General features: G+C 44.7%; 1 protein-coding gene across 4 annotated transcripts in view; it reads right to left on the bottom strand.

The window, feature by feature from the left end:
- Positions 1 to 14,365, bottom strand: part of FEZ1 (fasciculation and elongation protein zeta 1) — a 493,775-nt gene that overhangs the window by 380,132 nt on the left and 99,278 nt on the right. For all 4 annotated transcript variants that reach the window (XM_085646026.1, XM_085646027.1, XM_085646028.1 and 1 more), the window contains exon 3: positions 9,687 to 9,786. In XM_085646026.1, the coding sequence (XP_085502152.1) occupies positions 9,687 to 9,786 (100 nt within the window). The remainder of the gene's footprint in view (positions 1 to 9,686; positions 9,787 to 14,365) is intronic.

Below are 14,365 nucleotides of genomic sequence, written 5' to 3'. Positions count from 1 at the left end.
TCAAAGCGCGATGTGACCCAAACACCGGGGTACTTCCATGTAGTACACACAGTATACAGCTAGAACAGTTCATGTCTTCAAGTCCACAAAACCGAGTAAAGCTTTAAACTGACACCCTCACTTCGTGGGCGACCGTTGACAAGGTCACTGGTGGGGCATTTAGAGTGCCAGGTTTGTCCACAGGTTGTAGTTTCTTCAGTTTCACTAATTTAAACAGTCCAAACTTCTTAAAGTTGCACGCAGGTTCGTAATAAATTGATACCTTCACTATTAACAGTCCAATCAGCACGCAGGTTCTTCTAACTCGTCGCCAGTGTTGCAATTAAAGAAAGCCAAGTAGTCCATAAGATGTGGTCCAAGATCTTAGCTTTATTCTTTAGATAGGATCCACAACAAGCTCAGATTAGGCCTTGATTAATATCCATAAATGCCCCACCAGGAGCAGCCTCCCTTTGCAGAAGAGGAGGGTGTTTGTGTTACCTTCCAAGTCCTGCGAATGTTACTGCACAGTAGTGCGTAAATGGGCGTGGTAGGGGAAACGATATGTGTTTCCTGTGAGTTGTTGGTTATGAGGGTTCTACGTGTTGTGTGTTTGTATGGATAAGAGGGAGAAAGAGAGTATAGGGTGTGCTTAGTTAAACTTTACCTCGTGTGAGGTGTTGGTCTGTGTGTCACGTGTACGCACGTTAGAAGGCTTTTTAATTTGAGGCTTCTCAGACTTACCGGTCTGGTGTTATTGTTGTGTTTGTGGTTACCTCGTGTGAGGTGTTGGTCTGTGTGTTTAAGTACGCATGTCAGAAGATTCTTAATTTGAGTCTTCTCAGACTTACCTGTCTGGTTTTACCATTTGTTAGTGGTTACCTCGAGTGAGGTCTCGGTCTGTGTGTTATGGGTGCGCACGTAAGAAGACTAAGTCTTCTCAGACTTGCCTGTCTGGTTTTACCCATGAGTTGGTGGTTGCCTCGTGTGAGGTGTCGGTCTGTGTGTTATGGGTGCGCACGTTAGAAGATCCTTTCTAAGGCTTCTCGGACTTACCTGTCTGGTTTTACCCATGAGTGTTGGTTACTTGTGTGAAGTGTTGGCCTGTGCGTGGTGGATGTGCACGTTAGAAGACCCTTGTCAAGGCTTCTCAGACTTTACTGTCTGGTTTTACCTTTGGGTTTGTGGTACCTCGTGTGAGGTGTTGGTTTGCGTGTTATTAGTATGCACGTTAGAAGACCCCTAATGTGAGCCTTCTCAGACGTATGTCTGGTTGTACCCTTAATAGGTTACTTGGTGTGAATGGTTGGTCTGTGCGTCATGGGAGCGCACGCGTAGGAATTGTTTATCTTTTTATCATCTTGATTTGTTTGTCAGCAATGTTAATCTTTTCAAGTTTTTACTTGAAGATCATTTGTTTTTGGGATGTGTGTTTTTCTATCTTCGCACAGTTTATTTATTTGGCCTTGTTGCATAATGTACCTTGTTTTTGCATTTTTACTATCTTCACAATTTGCTCTAAGGTACATTGTTTTTGCATGTTCATATTTTTACTAATTTGATGAGGGGGGGATGTGTTGTAATCTAGGAAGTTTATAATGCATCTACTCTCTGTTGCTGTCCTTGCCTTGCTGCTCAGTCTGTGTGATGTCATCGGAATGTTGAGTGTGTTTGAGTGGAAGGAAAGATCAGTTGGTGAGATGGGCTGAGCAGCAGGGAGGCTGCTCCTGGTGGGGCATTTATGGATATTAATCAAGGCCTAATCTGAGCTTGTTGTGGATCCTATCTAAAGAATAAAGCTAAGATCTTGGACCACATCTTATGGACTACTTGGCTTTCTTTAATTGCAACACATACCCTGGCCATATTCAAATCAGTCTGACTAGGAAGCTTGTTTCTGGTCCAGGGAAGGCATGGCTTGGCAGTTCGGGCTGGACTGTTCCCATGAGGCACAGTGTCAGACTGATTTGCATATGGCCATGTCTGAACTGGGGTGGCAGAGTGGGCTAAAGAACGGTGATGGATTAAACCCAGATCTGTTGACTGGGTGTGAGTGTTTGATTGGTTCTGATGCTCCGTCCATCACCACCCCCTTTTGTACTGCTTTGTTCGCCATAAGTTGGCAGGGTATGCTCAGACGTGAGTCCCTTGCTCACTTTGCCACTGGATTCAAGCAAGCCTGGCTGAAGACGGCTGAAATGCCAGAAACCGGTCCTAGGAAGCTTGTTTCCGGTCCAGGGAAGGCATGGCTTGGCAGTTCGGGCTGGACTGTTCCCATGAGGCACAGGGTCAGACTGATTTGCATATGGCCATGTCTGAATTGGGATGGCAGAGTGGGCTAAAGAACGGTGATGGATTAAACTCAGATCTGTTGACTGGGTGTGAGTGTTTGATTGGTTCTGATGCTCCGTCCATCACCACCCCCTTTTGTACTGCTTTGTTCGCCATAAGTTGGCAGGGTATGCTCAGACGTGAGTCCCTTGCTCACTTTGCCACTGGATTCAAGCAAGCCTGGCTGAAGACGGCTGAAATGCCAGAAACCGGTCCTAGGAAGCTTGTTTCCGGTCCAGGGAAGGCATGGCTTGGCAGTTCGGGCTGGACTGTTCCCATGAGGCACAGGGTCAGACTGATTTGCATATGGCCATGTCTGAACTGGGGTGGCAGAGTGGGCTAAAGAACGGTGATGGATTAAACTCAGATCTGTTGACTGGGTGTGAGTGTTTGATTGGTTCTGATGCTCCGTCCATCACCACCCCCTTTTGTACTGCTTTGTTCGTCATAAGTTGGCAGGGTATGCTCAGACGTGAGTCCCTTGCTCACTTTGCCACTGGATTCAAGCAAGCCTGGCTGAAGACGGCTGAAATGCCAGAAACCGGTCCTAGGAAGCTTGTTTCCGGTCCAGGGAAGGCATGGCTTGGCAGTTCGGGCTGGACTGTTCCCATGAGGCACAGGGTCAGACTGATTTGCATATGGCCATGTCTGAACTGGGGTGGCAGAGTGGGCTAAAGAACGGTGATGGATTAAACTCAGATCTGTTGACTGGGTGTGAGTGTTTGATTGGTTCTGATGCTCCGTCCATCACCACCCCCTTTGTACAGCTCAAACGTAGGGGCATAATGGTTGAGGTGGGCACGTTATGCTGGTGAGAAGAACAGTATTTGCATGTATAAAGCCGGTTCGTAATGGCCGGCTCTTTAGCTCTAATACTGCATCAGAGAGCGGAAATGAGTCATGTCCTAAGAGTGCTTTTGCATCAGTGCTGGAACAATCAATGGGTGCATTAGGCATCAGCGTGGAGTGAAACTGAATCATGCAGTGAGCGGCGCAAGAAATATGCGGTGATCTGCAGGATGAAGGTCCCCAGTGGCCGCTGCGTGAGTGAATGCTTTGTTTGTCCTCCTCAGGCTGTTTCTCAATGTACTGGGAGGCTGGACAGACAGACTTCCAATCACGCGTCCATAAAGCTGCACAAAGAGCACCGGATTGTTATGAGCGGAGCTTCAATGGTTTCCAAGAGGCTGCTCTGCTGCCGCCATGTTTTCACAGCTGGGAAGCGATGGCGCTAACAAAAGCAAGACGGAAGTGGAACTGACATTGTGCGCCAATAATCTGCGAACTTCCACCTAACAAAATACTTACACACCTGTTCGCTTCAGCATATCCGTTTCACAATAATCAAGTCAGACTCGCTTTCTTTGCCATAACATTTCATAATAACAGATCAGATCTACAGTTTCTGATAAATGGATCATTGGCATGTCACCATAGCCTATTCAGACCTGTTCAGGCCTACTGTATTGGACACCGGCTTTCCAACAAGGGAACCATTACACACAGTCATACATTACTATTATGAATGAAATTACTCTCGCTAAATGTGCATAACAGGGATTCTCACAGTGCATTTTCTACCACAACCAATCAGGCCTATTGCCTTTGTCAAAGGATTGAGCATAAGCTTTCCCCCAAGGCAACATTCATAAGCTTACAAATAAACACAGAATTACAGCTGGCAAAACACTATAAGACATTTTAGGAAGACTTAAGTATTCTCAGTGCATATCTTTTTCTCTCAGGCTTTGTCAGAGGGGCTAGCCAACCTAACAATCCTTGCTACTATAATGATCTGTGAGATTCCATGTAACATAACAGCACTGTACAAGCTTTCATGTAGCGTAACACTACCCCACATTGTAAAACATATTGAGTTTAACATATTCTTTTCACAATAAATACATCAGGCCTCCTGCCTTTGTTGTAACGTGGCATATTAATAACAGGGCAAAACTATAGCATCTGACCAATGGCAAAATTGTCTTGTAGCATACCTAATTCGGGCCTACCATACTGAGCATAAGCTTTCCAACAAGGCATAGAGGATCAGATGTACAGCCCTTTTTAGTGGTCGCAAATGGGAAATCGCCCCTTTTGTGACCTCTAAAAAGTGTGGCGGTATGTACAAACCCTATTTTGCGGGTCGGTAACCAACTACTGAGTCGCAAAATAGGGTTTGCAAGTTGCTTTTAGGAAGCGGCGTACCAAGGGCGTCCCTTCCTAATAGCGAGTCGCACTTGCATGTACAATTGTTTTGTAACCGTAAATGCGGTCGCAAATCACTTGCAGTTTACCACCTACTTCAAGTAGGTGGTAAGCCAATCGCAAATAGGAAGGTGTACCCAGGGGACCCCTTTCCCTTTGTAAACAGATGCGAAAATATTTTTTAAGAGATCAGCCGTCAGTGGTCCCACGGACCCCTGCCTACTCTTAAAAAATTAAACAGAATAGTTTCATTTTTCTTTTTTAAATGCATCCCGTTTTCCTTTAAGAAAAACGGGCTGCATTTTTTAAAAAAATCGCTTTATTGAAAAAGCTGTCACAGACATGGTGGTCTGCTCACCCCAGCAGGCCACCATCCCTGCGAGTGCTGGCCATTCCCAATGGGTCGCAAATTGCCAGCTGCCTCCTAAATATTGATGAGGCAGGTCATTTGCGACACCATTAGGATTCGCAAACAGTGTTTGAGACACTGTTCTACATTCCATTTTGTGAGTCGCAAATTGCTAGTCACAAACCAAATTTGTGACTCAAAAAATGGAATGGTCGTACATCTGGCCTAGAATGTCATAAATGCACTCATTTTCAATGGAAGCGCACAACTTCCGCCAAAACAAATACTGTAGTTAAGGTAATCAACAAGTAGGAGGAGCCAACTCCCCTCCCCAGTAGAGCTTTATCAAGCTCTTCTTCTGTTGCTCACATAAGGTTTGGCTATAAATGTGCTATCGAGCCAGACGTTCTGGCGACAACCTGGACTAGTCATTCGTTCAAGCCGGACGTAATGAGTAGTCCATATAACTATTCTTTAGCTCAATCAGGCAGTTAAGAGAGTCATGTTCAGATTATAGCAGATGTGAGTGGGTGTCTTTGCAGCCTTACTCTTGGACCCAGTGCTTTATTTGTGCTGGTGGTTGCAGTTGAGACCCACTGGCATTAATTTTTGGGACACACCCTCTTTATTCCTCCTCTGTCTTTCACTCAGAGATTGGAAGAATGCAGGAGACAGAGAAAAAGGGAAAAAGTGACAAAGAAAGAAATCACGTATGAATAAGAACATGATAGAGAGGAATAAAAGGGAAGGGGTTGTCTGATGATGGATAACTGAGGCATGAGCAGGGGCGTACGCAATCTCTTGCAGCCCTTGCAGCGCAGGGAGTCCCCCACCCCTTCAGGGGGCACCTATTCAGGTCAATGGTAATGAATATCTGTGAGATATGGGAGACTAACGGGCCTGCCTTACATTCTGCAGCGAGGCCCCATGATTTTGCGTTGCGCCTCAGCCCATGAGGTAGAATCCAGGCTATGCAGCCCTGATATTTGGCACCCCTGATATGAGACAGCTCCAGGAGCAGGCTTTTGAGCAAACATTTGTGTACCAGCACTTATTCTTTTACTAATTAAGTTCTGCTTGGGTCACAGTGCCCTCTGCCTCAACTGACCCTTTTTAGAGATCCCTTTACTGCTTTTGAATGTAACATGGCTGCAGATTGGTTGAGCCACACATTTCCTGATCATTATCTTGTTTTGAGCCTGTCTACTTAGTGAGCAAAGCTCCTCAATTAGACACAAGAGGTCAACATGACAAATGCATCATCTTTGGTGCATGCAGTATTATAACTCTAAAGTGATGCAATGCATTTGGGATTAGCACTTCTTATATTTGTCTAAAGACAGCACCCTCGGGCTTTTGTATCTATACTGTGACAAAGGCCAGATAAACAGAGTTTATGTGCTCGCAAATCCTCTGATTTGGTAAATTAGAGGGTTTGCGAATGTTAAAACCATTTTTCAAATGCACTATGCCCGTTTAAAGATTCAGAAAAGGTTTTTCGAGCTGGTAAATGGGTTTACGAAATCATACAAAATTGGTATTTTGAAGGGCAGTGTTTAGGGTGTCCCTTCCAAATACCGATTCCTTACGGTATGTATTGATGTTCTGTATCCAAAATACAGTTGCATAACATTAATATTTGACTTACTACACAAAGGTAGTGGTAACCAATTTGCAAATAGGAAGGGAACCCCAAGGGACTCTTCTTCTTTATGAATGCAGAAAAAAATATTTTTTATGAGTAAGCAGTGGCCATGTGACCACTGGTTATTCCTAAAAAAAAAAAAGAGTGTGAAACATATATATATTTTTTAACACATTCCGTTTTTCTTTATGGTAAACAAGCTACATTTAAATATATGATTGCTTTATTTAAAAGCAATCACAGGCGTGGTGGTATGCTGAACCCAGCAGGCCACCATCCCTGTGATGGTAACGAATTGTAGTGAGTCAGAGTTTGCGACCTACCTCCTTACTATGCATGAGGTCTGAAAAACCCAGCCTAAACGTACATAGGGTGGTTTGTGAAAATCTTTACTGGTTGCAAAATGATTGGTCTCAAATAATTGTGAACAGTATTTTGCGAACATATATTAGTACATATGGCCTCAAGTCTCTAAAACGTGTGATATCTGGATGGCAGTGCTGAGACAAGTACTACAACTCTGTTTCTGGATAAATTCACATTTGAGTGCCATGGATGCTGCATGATGGAACTAGATACTGGATCGCAGATCTATTGCAAATCTGAGCAAAGTGATGCATGTTTGAGAAAGGATTGTCTTGGGGATTCCCAACTGATATTTACATGGGAGTATTTTCAAATTTGTTCGTCAAACAGTCTGGCAATTCTCATGATTCTTGGCCCAAATTTGTCATTGAAAACCCGAGTTCCAGTGATTTAAAAGACATGTCAGGCCCACTTATAAAGACATTACCTCCTGGTCCACGTCCTGGTTTCGGTCATTACAGACATGAGTGGATTCCGCCTCCACAGACAGGTGTTCACTTGCCATATGCTGCTATCGAAAACAAACGGGTTCCTTCCACAACACAGCGGCCAATAGGCCTATCTAAGGAACATCTACCCAGAAGAAATCATACACTGGCCCCAAGGTCGGACCAGCTCAGCGACCCTATAACAGCATAATCACTTGGAACTTTGAGGAATGGGCTCAGAAAATGTAATTAACCGTAAGTAATTCAATTATTACCGCCTTTTTTACTTTCCCATTCCAGTCATCATAGCAATCAGGTTATCGAACCTAATGCCTGAGATGGGTATCCATTTATAGAACACAAACAGCACACTGAGGCAGCAGCACCCTTGCAGAACATGTATTACAGAAACACTGTCACACAAATCAAAGCACAGCAGAGAAACTTCAAACCATAGTCAATAGACCCCTTCTTCTTGCATTGGAGGTCATAGTGCCTGACAACATTAGAGGGAACCACTCATGCAGCAGCTCTCCTAATCTCCATGACAGAGACACTTCACTACAAAGCATACATGCCCCTCGTAGAATGCCCCTTGACCTCAGCAGTACAAGGAATCTTATCTTGGCCTTGATATGTAGAAGCGATGACTGACTCAAAGTAGGCGTGGGAGCTTGAAACCTTTTCCTTGCCATACTAAAATTCAGCAAAAGGGGGAATTAGAATGTGGGAAGGAAGCCAACCTCTCCAATGTGCAGCAGGGCCTTTTTAGAAGAAGGGTCTGGGATTGAACACAGCCAGAACACTCTCCAGTTCAAAGGAAAAGGGAGATGCGTCTCTGAGGATAAAAAATTGACACAGCCTCGGAAGCGGCCTATCAGGGAACACCTTAAGGAAAGGAGGTTTGCAAGACAAATACCCTAATTCCTCCAAGCTATGGACCAAAGCGATTGTCACCACAAAAAAACTGCAGTCAGGAACTTGAATCCCACAAACACCGAAGGCTCAAATAGTACCTTCTGCAGAGCCTCCAACATCCACAACATCCCAGCTGGGAAGCAGGACCCTTCTTGGAGAGCAGGACAGAGAGTATAATTGCAGAGTATAATGCTCGAAGTCCTAAACTCCACCTCAGGATTCCCTGCGACCAAACAAATTTGAATCCAGCCTTCAGGACTTACAAATTGTCAGACTCGTCACCAAACTTGTGGTGCACCGCCTTAGCCCCAACCACCACTTTAAAGATGCCCAATGACTTGAGTTGGAGATAAAAATGCATGTACTGCAATTGCCCAAGCCCAAGGCAAATCGTTATTCAGGTACCCTGACCTTTCAACCGCCAGGCTGACAAACAGAGCCTCTGATGGCAGTATTGGAGCCTGGAGAAGAGAGAGGAGCAGCATTTCTGGACCTTCATATAGACCCTCAAATGAAGGGAAGCAAGGAGATTGGGGCCACGCCTCCACAATCAGACTCACGAAAGTCCCTTCCCTCTTGATCTTTGACAAAACCTTCAGAAATAGAGGGAAAGGGCGAAAGGAATACAAAAGGCCCTCTGGCCAAGGGCAGGAACATACATCAAATCCCAAAACAACTTCCACTGGAGACCAGGACAGAACTGACCTGTATTCCCCAATCCACAAATCCCACCTCGCACCCAGAGCTCTGAATACTGACGTGCAGTATTGTAGAAGGACTGCCCTGTGCCATACAGCAATCAAAGAAAATGGTTCGCTTACCTTTGGTTTAGTAGTAAAAAAGCAGCTATAATTGAGGAGTAAGTAGTGGGCCCTTCAGACCTATCTCGTACAATGTGGCAGAGAATTTGGATATTTTGCGTCAGGCCTCAAAGATATACAATTCTGCAGCGGCAGCTTTTTCCACCTAATTATTGATTTGCCACACTTTCCACACAATTCATTTTCTGCATAATTTGTAGATTTTCACAAACAAAAAATTTGCATCTAGCTCAAACAGGTCAAAGGTTACTAAAAATGCTACCACACGTGTTGCCATGCTGGTGTAGGCCTTTTGATGTGCAGTTGCTGTTTGTATTTAGGTATTAAATCGATATTAATTAGTTGAAATCTTTATTAACGTGCACAAATTACATACTAGTGAATGAATACTGCTTGAAAATATGCTGCACAATCTGCCTTTTCTTACCGTTTAATTTAGTCGACTCTGCTGCATAACCTGGCCCTCCCTTGACACATAATTCCAGTGGCCCTGAATAGCACCGACTGAGCTCTTTTTATACACGAAACATTCGAATCCACTGAAATAAGGTAGCCTAAATGAAGTAGATTCGTCTCATGTATTGTGCTTTTTCTCTTAAGGGACACAGACAACGCCCTGCTTGACATTTCGTCACAAATACCTCTGAGTCCGACTCGTTCCCATTCAGCGACTCCATGCTCGGGTCCCTCCAGTCCTCGGCCAGCGATGGGATGTAATTGTCCGTCAGAGCGTCCCAAACCCTGGAAAAGAAAAGGGCCCGTTGTTAAGAGCTGGCAGCTGGGGTCGCAGTCTGATCTGAAGGACCCCTCTGTTCAGAGAGTGACATCATTCTCGGAGCACAACATGCGAGCAAACAGAGAAAAACATGGTTGAGGCAATGAAGGGCCACAGGGGGGCCTGTACCCTCCGCTGGCACTGTGCGTCTCCGGGGCAACTCCAGGGTTGGCCCTGGTTAATTACTTTTACAACCTTAAATTCCCCAGATATGAATCGAGAGCCCGGTAATGGCCTCTGCATCTTTTCCGTGACCGCTGGGGTAGACAGAGATGGCCTGATCCACAAAGGTAAATCGTACCTGTTTATGTAAGTTTGAGCTTTTTCAGTATTTACAACACGGAGTTTTTATAGTAAGTTTACGAATAGGGCGATTCCGCAGTTGTGGGAAAACTCAGCACATAAAAAGCTAGGCCGGGCCTATCGTTTTATGTGCGCAGTGCGAGTCTCCATACTCATAAACTTACTGTTAAAATGCAGGTTTGTGAAAACTGAAAAAGAAAAAACTTACACTAATGTGTGACGTTATCTTTGTGAATCAGGCCCGGAGTTTCTGGGGATTGCAGATTCGATGCATTGTGTAAGGGTTGAACTGGACCAGGAAATAGGACAGGATACAACAATAAAAGTGCCCCCCCCCCCCCCCTAGTGAATTAGATACCTAATAAAGTGTCCCATGTTTGCAAATGAAGGCAGTTTTGAACTTGGCCAGACACGCATGCAATGCTTTGTACGGTATGGGAGACTGCATGGATCTGAGCTTGCTGCAGACATTGTTTTATTTTTAATGTCATGATCGGCTGTAAAAATAAATATTACAAATTGGTGGAGAGTCCGAAAAGGCAATACATTGGCACCGTTGAAACTAACACCGTCTGTGACCGGTTAGGAAGTCTATGTATGACCGAGTGTTGGTGGGAATGAGGTGAGAATGGTTTGGTGTGTTTTTTGATGGGGGTATATTCTTTTGTAATAACAGTTACATGATTTCCTACATTTGTTTTGGCTACATATGATCTTCGATGTGTTACTATGTGGAAATATTGGATGACAGCACCTTTGATGCATGTGTGGTTTAAATGTATTTTTATTATGTACTTTTGTATCATTGAATGTAAAAAGAAATTATCTATGCAAAGGAGTATGAATACGTTTTTATAATCTAATAAAAAATAAACAACAGTATGTATATGTTGATGATTTATTGATTTCAGCATTGGTTAGCCCATAAAGCCATAGTAGGCCTATATAGAAGAAATACAGGTCATGTGGAAGTGTGTCTAGTGTTTCATTAATTAGGTTTATGGCATTAACTGTCTGTGTCATCTGACTGCATGTCTCTGTCCTCTATAGGTAACTGAGTTCAAGATGTATGTGTATCAACAATGTGTATATTCAATGGGATAATCCGCAATTACCCAGTCCAGTACCTTGAGTTATAACAGTTTAATACCTGACAACCATTGTTGTCCATTGCAGGGCTCACACAAGGGGAATGTGTAGCCTGGCTACAGTCTCACAATTGTATGTCACAGGAATGGTAGGAGATGCAGCCAGGCTCCAAGGGAAGATAGGCGTTGCAGATGTGAGTACACGAGACAGCCCATCCAGTCATTCATCCAAGGTTGGAAGTAGGGAGGTAAAGTGGCTGCAGGGGGGAGGCATAGGATTTCCATACTCTCAGCAGTTACCTGAAAAAATGTTGCAAAGCACGGTGGTCAGGGCAGAGGGGTCCCACACAATGTGTTCCGCAGCTCGTGCTTCCGGCGTACAGTTATTGTTCAAATGTTGCTCTCTGCTCAGTTGTTACCTTAACCTGCAGAAGTGGCTCAGTTTTAGTTACTTCTAACAAAAAGTCTCTTTTCTGAATGATGATTCAGAGCCAAACATGGCACTGGGCTTCCCAATGAAATCCAGTGGGAGCCAAATAGAAGGAGCAGCACGAGGGACATGCGAAGAGAGGACACATTAAGCTCTGGTTATCAGTAACAGTATGTAGGGGCCACATACCCACGGGAAGCACCAATATGGGTACCACACCTCACCTGTTACCCTACAACACACAGGCACCCTCCACATACAATGTGCGGGAAGGAGGGGACCCAGTCATGACATACAACATGGATTTACCAGAAGGAGCCAGTAGGCAGCTCTACATGGGAGTTCAACTACTATAATCCGTGGCCACCAACCGCTAGCAGTATCACGGCCTGGTTATTGGGACGGTAGACACTTAAGCTAAAAGGAGAACCTCTTTGAGTGGAAAGAAACACCCCAATGCCACCCAGCTCGCTGTTGATGGGCAACGCGCCATATCAGGTAGTGCCCGAGTCAGGGGATTCATGCTGTGGGTCTCCTGCACACCGAGTCTGCCATAAAGATAAAAGGAGAAGATGGCAAGTGGACACTCCTCCTTACCGGGGACTTTTGACCCAGCAAGTGTCCTTATAGACCTGCTCTAAAACCACTTCATTTTTACAAAAGGTATTTGAAAATTATAGTGTAAAATGCACACTTTTGCAGTGTTTTGTTCAAAATGTCATTAGTGGAGAATGGGACAGCTATTAACGCTCTACCACATTCAAAGTTTACCAGCCGCCACCGGCAACAGGTTTACTTTTCAGGTTTAGGATTGCTTGCGTTGCAGAGCCCCAGTGCCTTTCATGCATACGGTATTCTGCCTAGAGCTATTTAAGTGAATCTCGGCCTTTGTTTAGGTCCTAATGGAAAGAACAATTACATCAGTTCTCCTGAGACTACGCGGAAAGTAAAGGAAATATGCTGTCAAAGCATGAGAGGTAGGCTGCAAGACTTTCATTCCCTAGAGGAGCATTTCCAGAGAAATGCCGCCAGGTTTTGTCCGAAATGAGGAATAATGACCCTTGACGGACCATTGCAGACAGCAAACTGTACCTATTCAATATATTGCACATAATACCCATGAATTGGCAACACACACAATAAAAAAGGAAGAGTCTGTCAAGGATGATGGTTCAGCCTCACTCCGGGATTTTCCATCCAGGAAGCAAAAGCGGGAAGTGCACAAGCTCCAATCATTAGTGTAGAGCTACTTGCCAAAGGGCAATGATCGACCATTGGGCACGGGCTCAAGCTCTTCAGTGGCCTCCAAATGGTATCGCGAAAAGTGAGAGTTCATAAATACAGCAGGTTGGCCTTCAGGGAAAGAGGGCGGAATCACTTGCATGTTAGGTGATATGGTGAGTCTCAAATAACTTTGGCCGCGCTCTTCCACCCTTTCGAGTTCTCTGGTGCGTCTGGAAATCTCCCTTTTCTGATCCAAATCCTAAGCCTGATAGCCAAATGATCCGGGCAAAGTTTCTGTTCCATCTGGTGGTTACAGTGCACTTGAATTCAACAGCATGTAGTGTCAAGCTTTACAATAAAAGTGCCTTGTTTTTAAGCAATCTTCTCGTACACATATTCACTAGTCGTCTGGCAGAGATTAGCTCCTGTCTTTATCTTGGGGACTGAGCATAAATTCATTTCCCTGCCTGAAATTCTCCCTCATATATATATTAATATGGCTTTTTTGTGCAAGCCCATTCTACTCCTGGAGCCTCGTAGTGCAGTGCTCAAAACCTTATGGGTACTAGTGCCCAGCTCACTAGTGCTCTTTTTCTTGACATCAAAACGATTAAAGGAGTGGTCCTGCCAGTAATCAATAGTGTGATAAGAGGCTGAACGTTGATCTCAACAGCAGCCATTAGCTGAGCGCCCTTATCAATATGCCGGTGCTGGCGATTTATGACTGGGGGCAGATGCAGCATTGCTGTCCATGGTGCTGAGCACGTGCTTTGCTTGCCAAGATTGGTACCTGCTTATTAACGCTCTCTTCGTGGAGGTGTTACTGTTGCCATGCTCCCGCAGAGCAGAGCTACCTCCACCAGCAGAACCCCCCCCCCCTCCCCCCCGAAGAAATGTACATCTGCGGACACAAGTACATTGCCATTACTTTTCAGATGATTTTGTGTTCCACCCATAACTAAACCGGGGTCTCAGTTGTTCTCTAGCGGTCACATTCGAGTGCTCTTTGGGATGCATTCAGTGCCACAAAGAGCAGCTGCTGCCTGGAAGGTCTTTGGTCTTTTCCCCTGGTCACCAGCCAAACGCTGGCTGCTTCCAGAAAGTAGTCCAGTTATGGTTCCAAGAGTCAAACCTACTTTTTTGCAGCATAATTCGTTCGTTGGCCAGACAGAGTTTCCATCTGAAGCAAATGAGTGACTTGTATTCCCCAAGTGTGTACATATTCCGAACAAGGGTTGTGTGGCTGCTCGTTGTCGAGCCCGCACTCTGCATTTAATCTGAGTAAATGGTGAGACTTTCTAACACATAATCCATTACAGATTTTCGCAGAGCTAAAATTCAGCTGCTGGTCTTTGAGTATGAAGCTTAGACAGAAGGATGATTGGGCTATTCAGATTACGTAAAGAATCTGCACTAATTGCTTGACATACACTCCAGTATTAGACCCATGGACAGTCCATGAGATTGACAAAAGAAAGACTCACCCCCACTTCATTCTTT

This window comes from Triturus cristatus, chromosome 3_1, assembly GCF_964204655.1.
Source record: "Triturus cristatus chromosome 3_1, aTriCri1.1, whole genome shotgun sequence".
Taxonomy (NCBI): Eukaryota; Metazoa; Chordata; class Amphibia; order Caudata; family Salamandridae; genus Triturus; species Triturus cristatus.
This window is presented reverse-complemented; position numbering and strand designations above follow the sequence as displayed.